Raw genomic sequence first — 21,937 nt, forward strand, 5'->3', positions numbered from 1 at the left:
AGTAGCAGGGTCAGACAGCCAAGGCATTCTGTCACTTTAAATGCAGGTTTATGACTGTATAAGAGTACAACAACCATTTACTTCTGAATAAGGGAACAACTCCCCTCTTTCTTTACCCGACACATTTCTTTCTTAATTTCTTCGTAACTTCCACCTGTCTTCATACTGCCTAAGAAGCCTATTATCTTCCTTCCTGTAGTCCGGTGTAATTGGAAGAAGGAACTAATTAGTTCCAATCTCGCCCCAATATAGACGTGTCATTATTATTCTATCATGGCCTTCAACATACCACTACCAATCAATCTCTTCTCCATAAAAATCTCTTACCTTTTTCGGATACTTCCCATTAACTTCTCCTCTTTGTATATCCTATTCAAAACCTCGGTGTTTCTCCTCCCCACTGCCCAACTTGTTTTCTCTATTCTCCACAACATGCAATTCTCAGAAGCCTCAAATCTACGCTCTTTCTCTATCCTCGAAAACTACGCTCCGTAGTAGTCTTTATTCAATTCAGATAAAAAGAAAAAGATCTGATCCACAATCTGTGATATGGGTTACTTGTGTTTAAAATAAAGTTTATTTATAAAATTCTAGCAGATTTCTCGAGTTTGCATCAGAGCACGATATTCTACTCTCGACATTTCATCGAGCTAACTCCACGATCGCATACCACGTGAAAATTCCACCAAATGTAGTCGGTCATCTTTCATGGTGCTTTCTCGTTTGACGGGAGGGCTGGACTGAGGCGGACGTTGACGCGAACACAAAAAGATCTACGTTAATCCGCGACTACATTCCAGCACGAAAAAAACTTCGATGTTATTGACCAGGATTCGTTAATCAACTGCAGAAATGAAGAATCTCAATCATATTATTGACTCTTAAACGAATATTCGAGTAACATCATATTCGCTTGGAAACAGTTTTATAATTTCGTTTTCAAGCGTATAGAATTTTCTTCTAGATCTCCCAAGGACATATAGTAATTGCGGCGAGAGAAAGTGACACTTAAAAAAAGGCCGCCTGGACGGTGTGAAGGTCTAAGCGCACCGAACGGCACTGGTTGGGGATGCGAAAAGCGTGCGAACCGTCGAACATACAAGCGAAGCACACTGAAATCTGCTTCTAAGTCAGCATACGCACACGCTGGAGCGGACCAATTATAGCCCGCCCGTCCGCGGACACCGGTCGTTGCGAGCTACCATCCGTGTCGGGTAGCTCACGCCCATAGAGTGGGCACTCCCTGGGTCCAATTTACGCCCTACGGGCGGTTATTTCTGAAGAGGGAAAACGTGTGCATAATTTATTCAGTGTTTTAGCTGCTTCTGTGTTTTTTTGTCAGAAAAGTGTGGTACTTTGGCAGGGGAACAACGAGAAATATTCTAAATGACGAAGAGGATGATCCAAGAAATACGAAGTCACACTATTTCGCAAGATTAGTCACAAGATTCGACTGCTGAAGTACAAGGATGACAAAAGTTACTCTGGCAACGATGGACGGCTTAGACGGACTGGGAAAATCTGCTACTCGCCTTAGTTCGCGCGTCAAGCGTCAACATTACGGGCACTGCCTTGGTATGCGGTAGTTCTCTGTGTTCGGCCACCCCAGTTTGCAAGAAGTTCACTTTGGTGTGCCGAGGAGGTTTTAAGGTTACGACGGTGTAATTGAGATGATCAACGGACGGAGTAGTGACTGATCGTTCTGGAGCGATTTGTCCCAGGAGGAACGAGCCAGAATGTACCCGAAATTTGGAAAAATCCCAAAACGAAAAGGCACAAAACAATGATGGACAAGGATGAGCTCATTCTATTTGAAAAATAGAGCTCTTTAAAGGACTTTGAACACGAACATAATAAACTACAGATATGCCTTGCCCAGCCTATAAAAAACGCAAAGGAAACACGGAGACAGGTGTTCCCGTCTGTTTTTTTTAATTACAGGAAGATTTCAGTGACAACATTTTATTTTTAAACTCCGCTTAACACCTTTGTAAAGCTGAAATACCAAAGCCGCCGTTAAATCCGGTCTCTTAAGAGAAATGCACAGTAATTTGCTCACGCAGTAGGTTTTCGTGGACTGCAAAAGTTGTGAAAATCACGATTTCTTCTTCTCGAATAATAATTTTCACAAACTAATGTGTGCAACTGATATATGCCATGAATATAGTTTGAAATTTCTGAATTTGGTGCGCTGTGCCTTAATTACCCACAATTTTTTTATAAATTTACGTAAAATCAGAATATTAATAAGACGCCCAGACAAAAATTGATGAAAAGCCTCAAATTTCACAATTTGAGACTTTTTATCAAATGCTATTTGATTACTTCAGAAGTCCTTGAATTTGCTCAATAAAGAATATTTTGATGAAAATAAATTTATGAAAACAAGATAACCACACCGACAATTCAAAGTACATATGGTTTGGAATGGTATACAGAACACTAACAACTGTTGCTATAACTCTTTTAGAATTGAGAAACTGACCCCTGACGATCATCCTCCGAAAGAGATCTACAGATACCATCGCAGGCAGAGACAGCGGTGCCTCTATGGCGATCACGTTAAAAAAATAATTATAATTTACAAAAATTTAGATATCAATTAAATCATAATTTAAGAAGGCTGGATTTGAATAATTTACTGTATTTTTTTCTACGTGACTTGGCATCATTCCTATGAGCTTAATACTGACATTGGCAGTAGGTATTTCATTTGATTTCTTCTATGCGGCCGGTATAATCTATGCCAAATTGAAAAGATAAAGTTTTCTCACATTTCGTCAAATTCTAGTTTTTTTATTGTAAAATTGATTTTTGCTAAGGATACAGAGTCTCTTGGAGCACCCCAAGGCCCAGCCTCTCTCAGCTAGTGGAAGATGTGTTCAACGCATTACTTTCTGACGACTAGAATTTTATCTTTCAGTTCAGCGTGTCGGATTTAATCTTCAAACATCTTTTAAACGTGCATAAAATGCTCCCTCAAATAAGTATATGCCTAACAATAAGAAAAAAACCTGAGTTTAATGCAAGATTCGAGGTTTGGAGATGGCACAGCCCGAGATAAATTTCCATTCTTCGTATACATTTATAAATTTTCAAACGAATTAAGTGCTATCGCTTTGAAAAATGCCATAACTGAAAGGACACCTTAACCCCAACTTTATCCTAGATGGTCTCTAGGGGTTCCTCACAGTGTGGGTGCTGTTTGCTGGGAATTTGTATCGTCCCCATTTGTGACGTCCACCGAAATGCGCTAACCAAAAGAAAGTCAACACTAAGCGGACCTTTTCGAGCGTAAATCGGCCCCCAGGCAAACCAAGACTCAAAGCCCTTCCTCATGAGATAAGCTCTCCATGCATAAATATTGGGCTCATGCATACGATATTGAGCTCTAGGTAGCTACAACGGAAAGAAGGCCCTTCTTCGTTCTTTTCTTACCGCCGCCCTTACTTTCGCTTGAAAACGTTCCACAACTTAAGTCCGATTTCCACTGTATGACATGGCTCGCCTATTCGTGTCTCAGTCCTCAGAATGACGTAGATCTATTGACAGCTTAAGGATCCTTACGCTGACACACTGAGACACTGAATACTTCCTCAGTTCACCGTAAATAAAATATTCTTGAAAAAAATAAGGACGTGGTTTCGTTAATATCATCTAAAGTCAAATAAATATTCGCCCAAGTCACTCATCGCAGGATTACATCTTTAGTCTACAACACTTCCCAGTAGTACTAACCTTATGTGTTTTGTTATAATAACCCATTCTTTCCGAATGACCTCATTCGTGTTCTGTTCATCTGTTTTTAAGTTTCCCTTTCAGTCCCTCGTCCCTCTCCGCGGGGGGAAATTCCTGCTACCTGCAACGTTGGGTCGCATTCCCTGCCTTTTACAGACTCTTTGGGGGTAGAGTGTTTTGTGGTGCATTTTCATGTGGTAGTGATGTTTCAATTTCTTGCTTGTTGTGTCCTGGCTTCCGTGTTGTAGGATGGCTTCCGTGCTGCATCATGGGGTGCAGTTTTTAGTTGTTTTGCGGTATATGTGTTTGCATGAGTATTGGATGAAGGGATTTTTGCATGAGTGTGTGCGCTGCTGGGGGTGTAATTTTCCGTGTTGTTTCTTTGCATGTGGTATTTTTCCTTTTTACGGTTGGTGACCTAACACCCCCCGCCACACGCCCTTGCGGCGGCTTGCGGGGTATTATGTAGATGTAGATGTAGAGCTCATTCCAAAATCACCAAATTATCATTGCCTCATGAGTACGCTATATCTGAACGATTCTCGTACAACGTACTCGTAGTTTCGCTATTTGCATCGATAGGTATTTAAACACCTTTTTTGTAAGTATTCTCTAGAAATATTCCAAAAGATTTTTGCAACGCCAATGACGAGCTTAATGTAACACATTTTTATACTAATGCAAACTAACCTGAAATGATTAGGATTTACCTCGGCAATGGAATAAAAAACGAGTTAATTTTCTTGATACTTTTTCTGGGTGGAAGATTTTGGAAAGATAATGGATTATTACTTTTCTCAAAGACAATTTTTTCACATTAAAAGTCCAAACCTTTTAACCAATGGAGGTTTATTTGTCAGATAAAGTAACAGGATTATTTTAATATTAATCTGCGTTGGCGAATTAAATAAGTGGAATACATTATTTATTGTCCCACATAATACGAGCGTAATTGTAATAGCTGATGTAAGTTCAATGCAATTTTGACTCAAATTTGCGGAATAATTTTGGAATGTATAAAGTTTCTGTTAAAGGCGAAGACTCGCCAAAAGAACGAACATACAAAAAGGAACGATTCTTTCTTTCCGTTCAGCGTACGAAAATACAGGAACGAGTCCGGTAAAGGAACGAAACTACCCCATCATCAAGGAGGAGAGGAAATGATGAAAAAAAAGATCGCGTCATCCCGCTCGCTCGCATGCCGATGAGCACGTGGCGAGTGAGAGAGCAGGGAGTGACCAATCGGCAAGGAGGGAGGGAGGATGGGGAAAGAGAGATGGAATGGGTTGGGAAAGATGAGCCAACGCGCAGTTCGGGTGTGCTCGCTATTTTTAGCGGCCATACGGATTCGTGTCCCATAAACTTCATCCGTGGCCCCCGTTGTGCGGCCCGATTATTTTTTTGCCCTTCAGACCAAATCAGCAGCCGTATCACATACCTAAAACCCAGACTGTCCCTCTCTACCATTGAAGAATAAACCCGCAATCATCAAAGAATTAACTTTTGAATTGCTTGCGTAACCAATAGAAAAACAATGAAGGACAAATTTTCCAGCATAACTCTCTGGTCTCAAAAGTCAACTGTTGAAAAAAGCTAAAGCCAGGTCACTGCTGACACAAAGGAATGGCGCAGGTTTAACCTGGAAACATACCCATTTTGTTAACGGTAACATATATTACATTTAATTTTACGAAAAATAGAGGAATGACCAAAAATAGGGAATGGAATCAGCGGACTGAAATGTGATTCTTAAAAATGTAAGGATGGAATGATAAAAATACGTACATCTCACTATGGGGAATTACGATTGAGAAACAATACCAAACCTAACAATAAGCCATAACTTTTTTCAGTATCGACATTTGAGAGAACGATGACGACCACCACATAGATGTATGATACCGCTGAAAAGGGGGAAATAAAAATTCAATGAATGTTGACTTTATCATTTCAACCCAGCCAGGGTCCAAATATTTTGAAAAACTCTAGGCAATCCAAGACTAAAAATTACAGTACAACGAGAATACGAATAAAAATCGTAATTAAGGTAGCGTATATGAAAATCATCGAAAATAAAATGAGGAAAGGAACTCTTTAAAGTCTCGTTAACTTTTAAGGTGAAATGGCATTGACATTTGTCGTGAGAAATAACCAAGCCACAAACATAAGAACGCAAAGAAAAGCCGCTGTTAAAAGGGCGAACAGTATGATACAGTGATCATTTCATTTCGACATCGGACCTTTGCTGCGAACGAGATACTGGTACCTGAAGATAGGATGCTCCGGGATCTGAGGAAAGGAGGAATTTTCAAGCACATGAAACGATACAATATGCCCCTATGAGGCAATTAAAAATATTCTGTCCTAAATATTTATTTAAGTCCAGCTACTTCCCCTCCTGTCTCCGTGTGTACTGTACCTCAGAGAATTACATTCAACCCGCCGAGTGACAGGGGGAATCATTTCTAAAACAGAGGACTAATAAAGATCCTCACCATCCAAAATAAAATTCCTAAAAATACAACAAAGATTGTAAAAAAATATCAAAAGCATGAATCAAAACCTTCGTTTTCGCAATTAACTTTATCTCCGTAATAAACCCAATTACCAATAAAATATGCCTAAATGAAGATTTCTCCAAACTGGTAGGTACGCGGCGAATTTCTGGGCGCTAAATCCTCATCAGTCTCGTTGTCGCTGAGGAAGCTCGGGAGGGGTATAGAAGGAGAAACGGAAGCGACGGCAGAGACCACTGAACCACCGAGGGGGAGGGGTTGCGAGACGGCGAGGCGCACCGTATAAAGCGCAAGGGGCGACTCACGGCGAGGCGGAGTGAGAGACCATAGGGTGGAGGAGGTTGCCCCGTCGTGTAAGGTTGGGCAATAACGGGAGGCGGGGCGAAGCGCGCACACGCGGTCTCACACGTCTCGGGGGAAATCTGTGGGACAGCGGCGACAGGGAAAAATTTGACGGGAGGTACGACGGGGAGTGAGTGTGGCTTTGAGTGCGACGAGTCTGGAGCTTCCGAAAAAGAGGAGAGCAAAGGGGGAGGGGAGAATGCGGGGATGAGAGCAACGAAGGAGAGTGATGAACGAGAAGAATGGTAAATGGAATCTCTCCCTCGCCAATGCCCTGAGAGTTCCCACAGCTTCCACCAAAAAGACATTTTATCTCATCGGTCGGTAGGGATGCGGCGGACGGTGACTCGGCGGAAATATCAAGTCCGAATTTCATGTGCATGCGCTATAGAGTTCCGATTCTGGAGGATTGTTCAGTGGGAACGCTATCATGATTGTATACACAATCATAATTTTTGCCAGTCCCGGGTTGGATCTTCACTGAATGCCGTAAGGAAAGGGAAATTTCGAATAACAATTGCCAGAAACTTTTGTAAACCTCATTAAGCCTTCGGGGTTGAACCAAAGAAAATTCGGCGGAGGAGGACACTGCAAATCTAACCCACCGATGGATATTTCAAGGTCGAAAAAATGTGATTGGCGAAAGAGTAATAATTCTTATAACCTTTCTAAGTTATGCTGCTATGATAATAATCTCTATGGTAAACTAGGAGAAAAAATGGAGCCATTTTCACTAAGAGGGTGCTTAGATATTAATGACTTCCCAAACTATATTAGATAATGTTCCATGATTGTGGGCCTCATTTCAATAATCAAGAGACAAATCGAGTAACGAAACTAAAACATTCTGATTGAACTTATATGTGGAATTGATATCTCTCAAATATTCACAAAAATTTTTTACGCCATCGTAAATATTTTAATAAGATCTGTACACATGATTTTCCTTCCAGGCGATCAAGATCATATTTTTCTTAGAGCCCATTAAGTGGAAAATCCGGAATTATTTTATATTGCTAATACACGAATAAATGGAGGATTATTTCAATACATCAACTGCCTAGACAGGGATATCTTAAATATTTAAAAATGAAAAGGTAACGGCTAGGCATCAATGGTGCACAGGTAAATCGTTTTCCACAAATGAACGAAGTCTGTTATCTAGCCACCGGTGTACTTAATCGATTTTTAGGGAAACATTACTATCTTACTATGCCATCTAAAAGGAACTTAATTGAAGCTTTCGCTCCATCATTAACGTCACGCCTAAAAATCAGCTTATCGCGAGAATCGCATTCGAGCTAACATTACGTCCTTTGATAAATCATACAAACTACAAGAGAACCTGAGACGCACCCCAAGACTAAGTGGAAATAAACAAACACCACATGGCCCCTCCCCATTATCAAAATGACCTTTACAAGAACGATAAAGTTGGAATTAAAAAAATGACAAAGATCCATTTCCATTTCGGCCCAAAACAGCACCGCAAACCATTGGGTAAACTTATCGTTTCCACGGAATCGTCCCACACCGCTACACACAGACCAACCTGATCTTTTACCCTGAATATTTTAATTGCACACATTATTCCATTCTGAGGGATGAGCATCCAACACTTTTCAAGGCTCTCATCACACAATGAATCCGTAACCCCCCCCCCCCCGGCACATGAATAATGTAATACGACACACGAATTACCCAGGCGTGGCGGCCAGTTGGGGCCGTTTAAATCGTTCCCTCCACCCCCACCCCTTGCTTCCCCAAAACCTCCACAACCCTAACATTTTCCCTCCAACGTAAAAAAAATGAAAACAAGAAAATTATTTACGGACATTAAACGAATTTAAAGTTCCAAAAACCGCCGCCATTACGCGGTGCGGAATTTTTCAGAGAAATGGGAAGGGTATTCAAGGGGTGGGTCGTGCGAATGGAAGCGGGAGACCATTTTAGGAGAAAGGAAGGGGTCGCACTCAATGGGGAGGCTAGGGGATGGCTGCCGAATAGGTGGGATGGAGTAGGGAGGAGGTCGGGCCGGAGACGAGGGCGGCAAGAGGGGGTGGGCGCCGCTTTTTGAGCACGGAGGCTGCGGGCGGGTGGGTTGGGACTAATTATACTTTGAGAGCAGTCGCAGAATGCTCTTCCCTTTCCCCGGGCGCACCACCGTCTCTCGCTCTCTTCCAGGGCTCCTGCACCATCTCCATTGTTACGGAGACCCCCGCAAGGCACCGTGAGGGCGGGGGGACGGGACGAGGAGGGAGGGACGAGGAGCAGGGGATGAGGCGTGTGTGGGAGGGGGCGAGTAGGGAAAGAGGGACACGTTGGTTGCGGTGGTTTGATTTACGCGTTCCTCCGGGGCAACGTAGCGAAGGGAGGACGAGAGCGGAAAAAAATCATCCGAGGCCCCACGCCCCCTGGGGGTGCAGCAGCGTTGGCGAGAGTCAATGCCGCTCCTCTCTCTTTCGCCTCGAAAGCACCGCGGAAAGGCCCGCTCGACGCAGGAAGGCAACGTGGGACACATCATCAAAATCCTAGATGCGCCGCCAAGTCAAAAAAAATCACGTAAGGAATGAAACGAGGGGGACATTCTAAACATAATTTTTCCGACATTGCGAAGCGTAGCGAATGATATCACAGATGAATAGGAATATACGAGCTCCTCCCGCGCTTCGAGTCCGTCATAAGAAAAAAAAAGTACCCGAGTTCATAGTTAATCGATATTGCTTCCGTATTTGTCCTTTCACGATTGTAAGGAGCAATTTTGCCGCAATAAAAAAAATTTGTGTTTTCATTATAGGGAAAAGTTGGATAAAAGTGGTGTCATGTCTTAGGTGGCTTGGCGATCATTTTTGATGAATGGGCATTATTCTCTACTGACGTCGGTCTAGCAGGAAAAATAAATGACACTACATTTGGAGATCATTCAGTGGTATCGCAAACTAATAGAAACGTAAGCAATTACGTGTTTTTATCTTTCTGGCACTCGGTTCTCACCGAAGTTCTCTCTAGTTTCGATATACCTGGTGAATACTAAAGGACAAGTATCAAATTCACTACAGTTTTCCACCATGGAGTTAAGGCATTCAATATTCACCCAATTCTGAAGAACTAGTTCACGGATTTTTTCGAGCCGAAAATAATTTACGGTATGATGAGTTTCAAAGTTCACCAGTAAAAAGTTATTATTCTTATTACTTTGCAGGATATTTTCTACTGTTTCAGGCTTCACTTCGTGGAAGTATTCAATATTCATACTAAAAAGAAACACGTGTACTTTTCCATAGATTTTATTATATGGTACAACGCGTTTCACCGACTTGCGGCATCATCAGGTCCGCAAGTCGGCGAAACGCGTTGTACCATATAATAAAATCTGTGGAAAAGTACAAGTCTTTCTTTTTAGTATGGATATGGTGGATATTATTTCATTCTCAATGCATGAATTATTAGCTTTGATTACCCGTGTCATGACAGCATGAAAAATATTTTCAGGCTAAGGTTTTGAGATTTTTCCGAATGAAACTCTTGCATGAATAAAGAGCGGCATGTTTAAATCATTCTTCAATATAGAGTATACGCTGGTAAAATCATAAAAGGAGAATTAATAAGATTCATATTATCAGTCATGCGTCACGATTAAGATCTTGCAATGAAAACCGAAAGAATTAAGCAACGTGAATGCGTGCACCGCGATGCATGCTAAATAATTACACTAAATTAGCATCACGAAAACGTAAATCTATCATTAAAACATAAAACGAAGTTTTGACAGGTTAGTATCACAAGAAACAAACAATATAACTGGAATTAGCAGATTAATTATTTTAAAACAATTAACACCAACGTCTGCACAGAAGAATTTCCCTCATTACTTCCCCAAATTACCTCAGTATCGATTCAATATCGATACTTCATTATTAAGTGTCACCATAGGAATACCAAGGAGAAACAACTAGTAGCATTGCTCTTCGGTAACATTGACCATACCTTTAAATGCGAATAGAAGATCTATTAGGAGTAGCATTACTGTATGCTATTTTCCCAATCAGCATTACTGCAATAAAATATTTTGATCACAACCATTTACAAATAAATGGGGAGACTACCGAAGGCGAATCGGTCTTCCGAATGCCACGTTATCATGATGACCTGCAATTCACCAACGGCCAGAGTCTTTAAAAAAAAAAATACGGCAGTTTTTCTAAATCAATGGAGTAGAACAGAAGATATCCATTTTCGAAAATCATAGAGATTTTTCACTCTACTGAGTCATCTAGAGGAGCACCTGTGCTTCACAATAAAGACTTTCTAAAAGCGTTTGTTTCACATACAGTAACTCTCATTTCAAAACGCCCACTAGCGATTCCGAATGAGTTCACCCCACCAACAAAAACTGACGGAATGGAAAAACACGAGCCCAGATGCGCCACTCCGCACGATGGAAAAAGTTTCGAAGGTTGGAGATGAAAGGGGGAGGATCCGCCAAGAGTTTATGAAAATATTCCCGGCGAAAGTGAAAGGTGAACTAAGGAGACTCGAATACATCGAGTACTCGAGTACGCCTCCGCGAGGGTACCGTTTGCTTACCTTGGTCGCCGTCCGTGGTGCGGAGGGCCTCCATGGGGGAGGGGTCAGGCCGAGGCATAGGCAGGGGGTGGGTGACCCCGCGCCTGGCCACCCACGCACCAGCCGCGTCTCGGTTGGGCTAGATGACCACTGGCCTGCAAAATATCAAATGAAAGCCCACGTTAGAGGATAACTGGAAAAGCGAAGGAAACATCCAAAGACGGACTTAAACCAATGAAATGTGTCCCCATAGATGCGTTAATGATTGCTCAATAGTAATACCAAAATCTGCAGCATTCCAGATTAAGTAAAACAAAACACCCAACAGTATCTAGTGTACGTATAAAAAAATAATTTTCCGCCGAAACAGGATTAATCGTGAAGTTCAATGGGTAACTAAGCGACACAAAAGATCCTTCGGCAGGAAAATTGAAGTTAAAAAATTCTCGCAGCCCTTTACCCGACATTCTCAAGTCAATTTAGACGCGATTTGTTGCAAAAAGGGTACCTTTAAAACAAACATTCAGGTTGACATGATCATAAAACATTTAAATAAAGTGCACTAAGAAAATAAAATTACCAAGTAATAAATGGAGAATGAAAAAACGAAATTTACTTCTAACAGTGGAGCGGACTCATTGCATGAATTAATTATTCAGATATTCATTCTTATGTGACTGCACAAAATCAAAAATATCTCCTGCACTGCACGCCAAGAATTAAGACGTAAACGATGTGTCTTTAGAACTCTTCAGTAGTTCATAATCTAATATCATCATTGGAAGCTAAAATAAATAGTTGCAGAAAGCAACTATCCATTTGATATCAGTACATATAACCACTTACTGGTTCATTAATTATAACGCATTGTCAATGAATTAAATAAAACGGACTCATCTGTAATCCATTACTCACCCGAAAAAATACCCACCACTGATATTTTAATATAAAAACGGTATCAGTGGGTTTTGTTATTCAGTTTGTGAAAAACATAAGAATTATACTAACCGATATATTGGAGGTTAAGGTGAATGAAAAAAATCAATCCTGTTTTTTCTAAAATTAAAACGTGATAAGAGTAGTCTTATTTCCGTATGGATAAACAGACTCATGCTGCATTTTACACCCTATAGATGTATTGAACGACAGTCGCATTTTCCAACGGTTACCTTAAAATAATTGCGGCGTAGGGAATGAAAATGACGTTATGCACCCCTTATTTATTGTTTCCGATTTCCAGCCAAATCATTCCCATATAAAAACTGAGTGAAAGACAAATATTTTTGCAAAATAGCCAGTGTGGAATCACCCTAACTACCTAGTTGTACGTACCATAAAATAGCGACTGGTAGCCGTAATCAGCTCATTAAACAAGAAACGGATGAATTGCACTCAATGAAAGACAGCTTTCTAAATGGAGAACACTTAGTCAAATTATTTGAGCCCAGCGTCGAGGAACAAATTCGAAAAACAACCGTTATATGATAAAGATAACTTTTTCACCTCGACTGCGTCAAAAACTAGTCAGTTTCCTTTCCGTAGTCAAAACGTTTACGAATAGTTCCGTAAAGCCGTAGTTATAAGGCAGCACTCATTCGCGGCTAAAACGAATGGCGGCGAAAAGACTGAATGCGACCCACCCACACGGATAAGGACAGGGATATCTTTCCTTCCGTCAGTCACGGCGGAACTTGAACGTGACAGGAAAGCTATCAATTAGCGCCTGCAAAAAAATTGGAGCCGTAAAGGAAGTAAACCTTAAAAGTTTTCCGAGCATAAGGACTCCCTATCCCCTTGCCGAAGCAATCGTAAATATTTCTTTGGAAATAGCCCTAGAGAGAGAAGAGAGCTAAGGGCGAAAGAGAAGGGGAACAGGTGAGCGTCGAAAATTCCTCTAACGCTCCACCGCCTGAACTCCGGAAGAGAGGGTAAGATATGAGATGCAAAAAGGTTCAAAAGGCCAATCCTGAACAAAGGAAACACGCCAAGGTAAGACGACTGTGCCTACAAGCTGCATATAAAGGAAAGCGGTGGAAAGAAATTCGCAAGGAAAATTCACTTGCCTCACGAGTCTCCAGAGAGATTGACATCATTAACTACTACTGCCAATGGATGTTTTTCCCATTACAGTTGATGATTCCTAACTCCCCAAGCACATGCTCATAGACAAAACGCGGAGAATACTGCAAGGTTAAAAAAATTTCATTCATACTCCACCTAAGGTAGGTACGTTTTCTTTTGAAAAGAGCATACCCACGGTATGTCACAAGAAAAAAACACCACATATGCACTTAAATCGTAAATAACATGCGTCGTTAGAAAGTGCAACGTGGTCTGTCGCTTCTGCCGTTGTTGGGGCAAACGGGGCTAGTAGGGATGGTGGCCTGGCGTGCAATGCACTCGGCTAGTGAGGAGAGTTCAGTGCTTATGTGCAACTACTGGGTACAAATCTACGCGATACCCTTGGACTCTCCAAGGTTCGATGCTTGATTTTCTTAGGCCACCGGATATTTCCAGGAAACGAATTATGGGTGCGGAACGCAAATTCTCCTTGACGTGCGAATTTCAAACGCAGTAAGGGTTGGCGCGAACTGATTTTCACATATATCCTCGCCCATCGAATCGAGCTTCGAGCTGATCGCTATGATTTTTGGTAAAACTGACAGTAAAAGCCTATACATACAGAAACGGGAAACATTGGGAGGAAACATATTGCAATTATGTGTGCCAGATTCCGTCCTCTCCCGAGCTTTTTCTTCTACGTGGCCGATAAACGCGACTGGGTGAGGCGGGACGGGAGTGCGCCCTGCGAAGCGAGATATGGTTGCACGCCGGATGGGAGGTTTCCTTTGGAAATCATCAGCCGAATGCTCAGACGCCATTGAAGACATTTGAGAGAGAGAGCATATGATGACTAAGACGAAATCACAATGTAAGTTTTCAATCCACAGACTGAATTAGAGGAAGCGCTAATAAGATCGGCAGTGAGGCTGTCACGACCGAGAGGTGATACGCAAATTCGCTTTTTTTTAAAGGTAGGTTCGTTCGCAGCATATCTGTATGCACGTTGGGCAAGGTACGATTGCAGAGGGGGCACCAGACGAAGGGGAACCCGAAATTTTTCGAAAGGCAGAGGGGGGACCCGAACATCTATGCTTATCAAGTAAATCCTGAAAACTTCCCAAAGCCCTAAGTTTTACGTTCGTCGGGGAGTTGGTATGATTTTCAAGGGAATTTACATTTCCCAACAGCCGATACACTTTTAAGCCATAAGTGTTTTCTATGGATAGCAGGATATTTCAGTTCGGGAAAAATGGGTAAAAAACCAACCTAGCAAGTTGCACCAGGGTAAATTCCTGCCGAAGATAATCATTTGTTGGGTTACCAGGGGTCTAGCAACCGTACAATACAAGTACATGTATTTTAAATTTTACAAAAAAATTACGGATAGGGAATCAATAAGAATTCATTGCGATGTAAATGTTGAAAGTCCTGAAGAAATTATCCCAAATGAGATAATATTTACCAGAAAATATCAGTAACAATAAAAATATCGATATTAGAATTACTTGATGTTTCCATATTCTTTTTTGAGATCGAAATGCATTAGATATGCTCAAAGAGTGTCAATGTCTGAAACAAATATAAGCTAGTAATCGTTGAAAATCAAATTATTGACAACATACATGCGTTTTTAGTCCAGCTTTAGCATCGGACCCTACTACAGAAATAACATGTCACAAGAAACGTTCAATTTCCCAGAGAGATCACAACCGAAACGGATACACGAGCAGATAAACCTCTCTTGATTGACACGATGGGAGTGGAACGATGGGCAATTCCATTTTCTCCAACGCACACCATCTTAAGTCGGTTATAAGCTGTTTCTACGCGCGTCGTCGGGAGTTAAGTGTCAATAAACCTTTCGACTCGTCGCTTGTCGACGTGGATCAATTAGTCCGGCTAATAACTGGAAGGGAATCAGAACTCGGTGCTGTTTCATTTCACGCTCATTTTCTCTATTTTACACTCACCAGCTATCCCAGTTGCTTCTTTGAGCATGTAACAGGGTAGAATAATTCCAAAATTTAACATTCACCATTCTTCACGCGGTTACCCACATTGTTTCAATTCAGCATTCTCTATCATGTTATACCATTCTCTCAACACTTCCTACTTCGTAGGTGTCCCAAGTTCGAAGAATGATGATAAAGAATTCAAGCATGCTATTTTAGTTCCCTCAACCATCAGGAATTTTCGCAACGTTTTTCGTTTCCAAGCCATTCCTCTTGGTGCTCCACCACCCTTCCTTCTCCTGCCCACATCCCCCCCACATCCCAACGTATACCTATGTATCCCTCCCTTCATCAAAACGAACCCGCCGCCTTGTCTGACCAGCTGCCTCAAACGACGGCGGAAAGCAACGTTGCCGAGTCTCCTAGATGAGCTCGGAAAGCCCGTATGCACACCATATCTCCTAGTTTGCCCTCTATCCAGCTCCTACTCGACCTCCTCTCTCTCTGTCTTACCCCCCACCTGCTGCCACCGCCTCGTGACTCTAGAGCCCAAGCCGGTCAACCACCACCCCCCCTTCCCGCCCACAATCGCCTTGCCACACCCGCCGATAGAGGTGGTCGGACCCTACCTCCCACCGTAGTGGCAGACCTATCACGCACGACAAGGGGAACTCCATTGCATGGTTGAAGCCGGCAGGAAATAGTTCACCCTCATTTCATTGGGAATCTCCCAGGAACTGCCACGCTCCCGGCGTCCACGAGAGTGAGCGATTCGTTATGTAACCAGCAAACTGAAGCGTTCCGAAATCAGTTCCAATTCAGATACTGCCGAAAAGAGGTGAAAGGCCTAATCAGGAAGCTAAGAGATTTTCGAAGTCAAAGAGTCACTATTATTTGACAGTCGATCTTTAATTAACTACAAACAAATAGAGAAACTTTCGGGAAACATAAACATACAAGGAGATATCAAGGGATCAAAGCTTAATGACGCACAAGAGCAGTCAGGTATCATCAGGTACCTTAATGTTTAGCCTGAATCTATCTTCTAATGCATGTCTTTCCGGAACTATCACTGATAGTCTATAACGAAGCAGTACAGTGTCGCTTTTATATTTTTCATGTAAGTTTTTGTTTTTATTCATTTGGATGAGTAACTTCGGTAAAATCTATATAAACAGGAAAATGATTCCTAAAGCCCTTTCAATCACCCATTATTTTCGTCTGCAAACTCAGTCTGGGTCCATATTATTCTTTCTAAAAATCTGGGATTCTCAATCTCGATTATTGAGATCTTCAGAAACGGGGACACACAGATTTTAAAGAATTGTCTGTCGATATCCCTAAAATAGAAATCCATCAACAAGATAGAAGAATTAATTTAACAAGTTTAAATAATTATAAGCAGCTACATACAGCGCAGAGCCTAAATTCTGCTTTCAAAACGCTTGATTGTGAGTAAATCCGATAAGGAAGTAGAGGAGAATATCACGCAAAACTTCTCTCCAGATAATTGTTATCTAATTTACATACATTTTCAAAACATAAATCTTTATAATTAACAATGATAACCAAGTTAAGTAATTAACTGACCATCGTCAACTATTACTGTATTTAAAGCTTCTGGGAAACTATGACTTGCTTATAAAAATACTAGTTTTATAAGGCACTATAGCGATACTAAAAAATACTGGTCAGTTTCAAGAAGATTTCGGAACACAAAATCAGACGTTTTAATGTTATGAGTATTAATACTTCTCTCTCCTCTAACAACCTTGGCGATTAGCGCACGTCTCCACCCCCAACAATGCGGGTAAATATTTCCATACCCAACACGCGGAAATTCAACCTTGAACACGAACTCCCAGGTCGGGAACGATTAACACGCGACGAACACATCGCATTTCAGTTATTTGGGCTTTCGTGCCACGTAGTACTTGAATGCATCACGAACCACTTTCAAAGCTAAAAAAAACGAATCTATTCAACTCGACAAAAATAATAAACATTTTACATCATTTACACAGCTTTGCTACTTACTGGCTTACAAAAACGTTGATTTACATCGCTTACTTTCCAAAACGAGTCGATTTAAAAGATTTGTGGAAGTATTTAGAAGAGCAAAAGGATCGCTACATCATCGTAATTAATCGAGGAGGAATGAATGCACAATCATTTGGAATGCCGAAACCTTTTTCTCGGACGGAAGCCTAATAATCGGCAGAGCCAGAGACAAACAAGCAAGGACAATGATCAATGGAAAACAAACTCCCAGCGCAGACTTTCTCCGTCACTGGGATTTTCAACAAAAACTCCCGTCAAACAATCTCGGCTGACAAAAGAGGATCCTGTGAAAAGAGAAAGCACGTACTGTGTTAATGAGGCACTGAGTAACGTAGGACTAACGAGTGAGGGAGGGAGAAGAGGTTTCAGGAAAGGCTCAAGGATATCAAAGAAGTGGGTGGTGTAAGGTGGGGGAATCGGGAGACTCTCAGAGAGTCAAAGAGAGTTGCCGCGGCGGCGTCGAAGCATCCCGCGGCTTAAGTTTCGGCGTTGCTCAGTGTTACTTTAAAGTTTAAGCCCGGAGTACACAGAAAGCGCAAGTCGACTACTCCTCTTGTCCTATTACCTATCTCCTCTAACGCCTTTTCCTCCCTCTCCCGTGAGACCCCGGGGCTCTCGCGTCTTCGCAGAGACACCGCGTGATAAATCCGATCACCGAGAGCTCCTCGCCTGCAAGTTTTTCTCGGAGAGGCTTGAACCAAGAGTTGGACGGGATGTAGGACCACTTAGTGGCAGAATACTACACGCTGCGACGGGAGGACGGCTTTAGGATGCGCGGGAGGGAGGAGAGACGGAGATGGAGGGAGGGCGGGAGTGGGGAGAAAAAACTGCGGTGAGGTTTTGATCCGATGAGGCGGGCGAGAAAGACCTGGGAAAGGGCTGACAAGGGTCAAAAGTGAGCGAAGTGTGGAGGGCTGCAAATGGATATTTCTTCTTCTTCTCCTTCTCCGAAGAGGCTTTCATCCCTTTGAATCTACCTGTTTTCTGAGAGAGCGGCGCGGCTACTTTTCGGAGGTCTGCTTCAACCCCTTCTCCAAGTGGGTCGCCTCCCGCGGAATTTGCGAATAGATCCACCGTCAACGGCGTGCGGGGAAATGGGTAGACCGAGGCTGGAAACGAGGAAGAAAGAGAGGTCGGGAGTTCGTTTATTTTCTTCCCCCATCCCATCTCGCCGCTACGGGCTCAAGACCGCCGAAACTCCCTCCCCTATACACATCGCAACACCACCACCTCCGTGAAACGCTCCCCACCGCCCCACTTCGCTTCCCTTCCACAAAGCTACACCTCTCGCCCGACACAAACAAGCTCACACACCCACATACACACACACTCCCTTGCCCCGCACCTACTCCCAACCTCCTCTACGCCCCGCGCGCGCGGTCGATCGGAGAAGGAAGGGGTCGGTTAGTCGAGTGCAGCAGGTGGTCGAGAAACCTTGGGACGAGCCAAGGTTATGCCGGAGCGACGTCCTAAAAATTGATTCCCCTCCACAGTATGTGTGTTGGGGTTGGGGCGGGGGTGGGAGAGGTTAGAGGAGGCGGGGGCGAAAGAGCATTCGTCCCGCCGATCGCGTTATTACGACCAAGTGAAGCGGGAGAGGGAGAAGATGAGGAGCGAACGGGAGGTGGGGGGGAAGAGAGAGGCCACGCGAAGGCAGACTTGGGGTTAGGGAAAAAACTAACAGCGTGGTGCGTCGATAGCCGACGGGTACGGATTTGAATCAAGGCGAGGGTTGGCAACCCGCGCGTCCGAGAGCTCTTTCGTGCCTTCGCTCGAGTGAAGGCGCTAACGCCAACTCGAAATCGTCTGCCTTGCGAGTAAAAAGGCTCGGAGGCGTCGAGCGATCGACCGTTCCGGAAAAAATTACTCCTGGACAATCTTTGGCTATCCCGGTGGTGCGCAGTGTTTCACACGCCTGACACCCATTTAAACGAAACCTTTGCATGGCCGCCTTATCACTAGAAATATGCCTCTTTAAGGTTTACATTTTTCCTTCGCACGGTAGTTTGTTTACCTACGGATGTCACCATCTGGAATTGTATCGAGAGAGATTATGAAGGGCTGAAGACAAAAGGTTTCTGTCACGCTCAAGAGCGACAGAGAATTTTAAAAAATATTCGCCGGTTAATCAATCTCAGATAAACAATAATTAAATCCTAATCTGACAATGTAACATAGGTCCGGAAATACCTTCAGTATTCTCATTTAGAGTGCATGAAAACAACTGGAACTACTACGGCGCGCCCAGAGGACTAGCTATAATGGGCTATATCACGATTTTCAAACCTGCTTCAATTCTCGACCAAATTATTTGTGGGTCTTGAATCCAGAAGGATGAACTAACACCCTGCCGTCATTAATTAATGCGACTTCTAGTCAACTAGCTTGAAATCCCTACCGAACAAATTTGTAGCTTAACCTTAGGGAGGACCTAAAATATTCACGATGTGAAACTCAAGTACAGACGGGTGATTCAAAATTACTGGTACCGCCAACGTATTAGTTTTTTACGTTTGATAATTAAAGCACTTATTGACTGGCTGTTAATTGACCGTGCATTGAAAAACCAATGCTAGCCACACAAAGAAATAACTTCTATTTTCCTTCTGCTGTAGGAACAAGGTTTTTTTTCTAAGCTACAGAAATAATTACCGAAACTATAAAGTTGAACGTGACATTTGTAAAATTGTCAACCATGAAACATCTGTGTTTGAGTATATACTTGGGCACAATCTACGTAAAAAGTCAGCGGAAAGGCACTGCGGACTCATGCATTCCACGAGAGTGATTTTACGTAATGGTAAACCCTAACCGCAGTAAAAGTAAACCCGCTTCTCTATACTGTAGCATTCAATGCAGAATTGGTGTCAGTGGCATGAGGAGAAAGGGCGAGGATGTGAAATCATGATACCACGGTGGGCGTAGCAGAAAAAAAGTCACTGAAATTGTAACTTACCGCTTCCTCTTAACCGGAACTCGGTTGCTTGGAAACTTTTTTAATACTATTACGTCGGTTTCAACCTGCCAGATTACTCGCTAGTCATGAAAGTCGTTGGACTCGTACGCAACTTCTTTATGAAAAATAGAGAGGAGTTCACTGAGATACGTCCGGCGGGGCGTAATATAAGAACTCGGTCGATCTGTGCGGCGATCGACACGATTAACCGCGATTAAGATCCTCCTCGTCCCACAATTGACAAACTAAAGGTGGCGTGACCATTTTAATCATCCCCCGCCCATGTGAGGTTCTCCACCCCTTTAAGGTCAAGGATTCACGCTCAAGAAAGTTTTCTGCGGTTATTTCTAGCAGCCTAAATATAGAGCTCTCTCACGAAAAGAAGTAAACTCAGTAGCCCAGTGGGCAGCGCTTTGGCTATTGCCCGGAGGGTGGCCTGTTTCATACACAGAGAGATCTCTGGACACCCTCAGATAAACCCAAACTACGAGTAATAAGTGCGCTCGTACCTGATTTTCCTGACAGGTCGCAGGCAGCACGAGGGACACTGCCCTCACGACCTGACGAGTGAATTTCATTGCATATCTTAGTAAATAGGTGAAATCTACCCTTTCTAGTCCGGGTCGGTTACTATTGTTATTTGAGAGGGCAATATTGCTTCTACGTAATCGGATCCATTAAAGTCTTTGACCAAGAAACGGTTTGCTTGAACAACAAAAATGTTGAATTAGCGTACGGAGTTATAATAGAGATTTCCTTCAACGGTGGCAGCGGGACAACTTCCTCGCTAGCAATAGACAGAAGGATCGAGCTCCGCCGTAGTTTTCACCCATGGGTTTGTAAATACACTTTGTTTTAATTTGTTACAGATGAATGCGGATTAAATATTATACAGGTAGAATAAAAACAACAATACATAGATAATACTGCATGAGATATACGCATACAAAAATACAGCATGGGATAAACATGAACATAATAAATTATTATGAATGATATTCTATCATTTAAGGTAGGTTTTGCATGTACACTGATCGGACAACCATAACTACACCTAAATATTCAGTCATAAATTACTAAAACGATATTTATAGATAATTCCACAGTTATTACTATGAGTATACAAAGTGACAATTACCATTCAGCTCTCAATACAACTGTCGCTACGGTAACCAGAAAGAGTTTTAATTTCCAACTACTAACCCTTTCAAAACATCCTGATTTGTGATTGCACGACAGTCATGTTAACCTGAAACGCCTAATGTAGCGAGCCGGAACACATTGAAAATGTTTACAGTCTTAGACCTTAAGGGATCACTGAGATGAAAAGGAAGGAGGCAAGAATTCCTCGGAATTAACTTCCGAAGGTTGCTCTCAATGGGAAAAGCTCGTAAAAACGGGAGGTTTGTAAAAAATAAAAACCACGACCGAAAGACTGAAATAAGCAAAACCCGCAAAGCCCCTCCCATCCCAGGGATATTTCAATCCCGACCTATCAGAATGACGAGGTCGAGAACGGCAAGAAAGGAAAGAGGGGGGGAAGGAGAAGGAAAAGAAACGAAATAGAGGCAGCGGGGACCTTTGTCCCCGCTGCCTCTCCTTCGTTTCTCTTCGACAGGGAAAGGGTCATTTGGAAATATTAACGCAACCCCATGACTACATCAAAGCAGACGATCGCAGGGGAAGAACGGGGGAAGATTGAAGTAATTGAGAGAGGGAAGGAGAGAGAGATATATACATTC

The 21,937-nt window shown here is 42.6% G+C and overlaps 1 protein-coding gene across 1 annotated transcript in view; it reads right to left on the reverse strand.

Annotated features, from left to right (window-relative positions):
- LOC139690019 (uncharacterized) overlaps positions 1 to 21,937 on the reverse strand; it is a 290,228-nt gene that overhangs the window by 121,519 nt on the left and 146,772 nt on the right. The window contains exon 2 of the mRNA XM_071587198.1: positions 11,184 to 11,317. Within this exon, the coding sequence (XP_071443299.1) occupies positions 11,184 to 11,241 (58 nt within the window). The 5' untranslated portion in view covers positions 11,242 to 11,317. The remainder of the gene's footprint in view (positions 1 to 11,183; positions 11,318 to 21,937) is intronic.

Source organism: Hetaerina americana, unplaced genomic scaffold (assembly GCF_022747635.1).
Source record: "Hetaerina americana unplaced genomic scaffold, ioHetAmer1.1.p SCAF_3, whole genome shotgun sequence".
Classification (NCBI taxonomy): Eukaryota; Metazoa; Arthropoda; class Insecta; order Odonata; family Calopterygidae; genus Hetaerina; species Hetaerina americana.